The following is a 2,823-nucleotide window of genomic DNA, read 5'->3' as shown; positions in this document are numbered from 1 at the left end:
GCCATTTGGGGTACTGCTCGCATCTCACTGAAAAGTGACAACAGGGGCTTGTGATCCGTCACTATAGTAAACTTCCGTCCATAGATGTACTTGTGGAAGCGTTTTATTCCAAAAATCACGGCCAGTCCTTCCTTGTCAAGTTGTGAGTAGTTTTTCTCTGCAGCATTTAATGTCCGTGATGTAAATCCAATGGGTCTTTCAGTTCCATCTGGCATGCGATGTGAGAGCACAACACCTAATCCATATGGTGATGCGTCACATGATGGCACAATGTCCTTCTCTGGGTCATAATGCACCAACACTTCAGCTGACTGCATCATGTCTTTTGACTTTTCAAACGCTGTCTGTTGTGCATCTTCCCACTGCCACTTTGTGTCTTTGTTTAGCAGTTTGTGCACTGGAGCAAGGATGGTTGACAGACTGGGCAGGAACTTGTTATAATAGTTTAACAGTCCTAGATATGCTTTGAGCTCTGTCACATTTGAAGGTGTGGGTGCATCCTTGATTGCTTCCACCTTCTCATGCACAGGGTGCAGTCCTGTAGCATCCACCTTATGACCTAGAAACATCACTTCCTCACTCATGAACGAACACTTGGTTCTTTTGAGCCTGAGACCGGCCTCCTGTAGCCGTTTCAACACAAGGACAAGAGTCTGCAGATGCTCTTTGTCGTCTTTCCCTGTCAGCAGGATGTCATCCAAGAATATTGCCACTCTAGGGATGCCCTGTAGCAGTCCCTCCATGGTCCGTTGAAAAATAGCTGGGCTAGATGATACTCCGAAAGGTAACACTTTATACGTGAACAAGCCCTTGTGTGTATTTATGGTCACATATGTTTTTGCTTCTTCATCCAAAGGGATTTGGTGATATGCATGACTGAGATCTAGCTTTGTGAACTTCTGTCCACCTGACAGGTTGGCAAACAAATCCTCAATTCTGGGAATGGGATACTGCTCCAGTTTTGATACTCGATTTACAGTCAGTTTGTAATCACCGCACAACCTTACTGAGTCATCTGGTTTTAACAGCGGTACCACAGGCGCTGCCCACTCGGCATATTTTACCGGTTCAATTATCTCCTGGGCTAGGAGACGGTCCAGTTCGGCCTCAACCCTTCCTCTCATCGCATACGGGGTTGCTTCCTTGTCCACATATAGTTTAGCTGGGGGCCCTTTAAATGTCCCTAGTTCCTCTTTGAAAACCTCCTCATATTCCCCAAGTACCTCCTCCAATGTCTCTTCCCTGACATGGTGAATCTGGCTTTCCGGTCTCCACTGCAAACCTAGCTTCTTAATCCAGTTCCTGCCAACTAGACTAGGGCCCGTCCCTGGCACAACTACCACCGGTAGGTTTTTTACTGACTGTTTGTGCTGCACTTTTACCATAGCTGCTCCCAACACATTTACCCTATGTCCTGTGTATGTTCTGAGTCTCACTCTGCAGGGTTGTAAGGCTGGTACCTCTCCCCTCCATAAGGTTTTGTACACTGAGTGGTTCACCACCGTTACCCCACATCCTGAGTCTACTTCAAACTGTGTTTCAGTTTCGTTAATAGTCAGTGTTTCTAGAAATGGCTCCTCTGCCGGTATGTCTATTTCCTCCACTTTGTACAAAGTGAACATGACCTCATCTGTGTCTATGTCATCTTTTTCGCCCTCCCCCTGGCTGACATAGTTTGCTCCCTGAGTTTTCACATGCTTATATCTCTGATATACTCCACCCCCTTTTGCTTGTGAAGCACTAACTGAGCCTTTTGACCTACACACTTTCTGAATATGGCCTATCTTCCCACACTTGTGACAGGTTTCTTTAATAAACCTACAGTCCCCAGCTATGTGCTGCTCACTGCCACACCTGTAACAAGCCTTATGCTGGTGCTGCTGCTCACTGGGGCTCTGCCTTGCCGTCATCTTGTGCACTGCCTCAGGTGCTCTCATGTGCGAGGTTGCTGACTCCAATGACTGTAAGTCTCTCACATCCTTGCTGGCTGTCTCAATAGCCTGGGCTAGCTTCAGTGCCCTGTCGAAGGTCAAATCCGGCTCTGACAACAATCGCCGTTGTATGCGATCCTCCCCAATCCCACAGACCAGCCTGTCACGCAGCATTTCTGTTAACTTTTCTCCATAGTTACAATCTTGTGCTAATTTCCTTAGCACAGCAACGTACTCCATGACTGTTTCCCCCAGCTTCTTACTTCTTGAGTTACATTTGTAGCGCTGTACAATTTCACTGGGTTTGGGGTTGAAATGGTCTTTCAGCAGCTGAACAAGCTCATCAAACGTCTTCTCTCCTGGCCTCGCCGGGCTGATAAGATCCCTCATAAGGCTGTAAGTCTGACTGCCAACTGAACTGAGCAAAATAGCTTTCTGCCGACCTGCATCTTCGATCTCATTAGCTTCAAAGAAATATTGGAGAACCTCACAATATTCCTCCCACGTCTGGGATTGGCTATCAAAAGGAGCGGTGTTTCCTACCATTGCTGCCGCCATCTTCTAGCTCACACCACTGTCCGGTGTTTGGTGCCGTTAACGTAGCCACTCCACAGTCTCGCTCATTTGTGTGTATTTCCACCAGGCATCTGCTGTACTTTTATCCTCGTCGCCATTATGTAGTAACTCACAGGAGGCTTCTGGTGAGCATAGTGGAGTTTATTTGTTTCTGGTAGCGCCGAGCTGCAACTCCGGTTCATCACACACTTAGCATAACAACATAGCTTCCAGTTCCTCTTTTATGCTTATGGACGGCAACAACTTCATGGTCACAGTGCCACCTAGTGGACTGGTGAACTAACATGCAATGATATGACCTTACAACAGTGACGCT

The 2,823-nt window shown here is 47.1% G+C and overlaps 1 protein-coding gene across 1 annotated transcript; it reads right to left on the bottom strand.

The window, feature by feature from the left end:
• Positions 1 to 1,432: 1,432 nt before the first annotated feature.
• On the bottom strand, positions 1,433 to 2,489 carry LOC117467482 (uncharacterized). Its single transcript, XM_034111118.1, has 2 exons — positions 1,626 to 2,489; positions 1,433 to 1,486 (listed from the first exon to the last, which is right to left on the bottom strand). Exons 1-2 carry the CDS (start codon positions 2,487 to 2,489, stop codon positions 1,433 to 1,435), a joined length of 918 nt encoding a protein of 305 aa, XP_033967009.1.
• Between the last annotated feature and the right edge of the window lie 334 nt (positions 2,490 to 2,823).

Source organism: Pseudochaenichthys georgianus, chromosome 22 (assembly GCF_902827115.2).
Source record: "Pseudochaenichthys georgianus chromosome 22, fPseGeo1.2, whole genome shotgun sequence".
Taxonomy (NCBI): Eukaryota; Metazoa; Chordata; class Actinopteri; order Perciformes; family Channichthyidae; genus Pseudochaenichthys; species Pseudochaenichthys georgianus.
The sequence above is the reverse complement of the archived record's forward strand: the minus strand, read 5'-3'. Positions and strand labels throughout refer to the sequence as shown.

Excerpts from the sequence above, each read along its gene's own strand:
- LOC117467482 (XM_034111118.1), bottom strand. The coding sequence starts at position 2,489 with ATGGCGGCAGCAATGGTAGGAAACACCGCTCCTTTTGATAGCCAATCC. Across the intron at positions 1,487-1,625 it reads ATGACATAGACACAGATGAG|TGTACAAAACCTTATGGAGG; the intron begins GTCATGTTCACT and ends TGAACCACTCAG.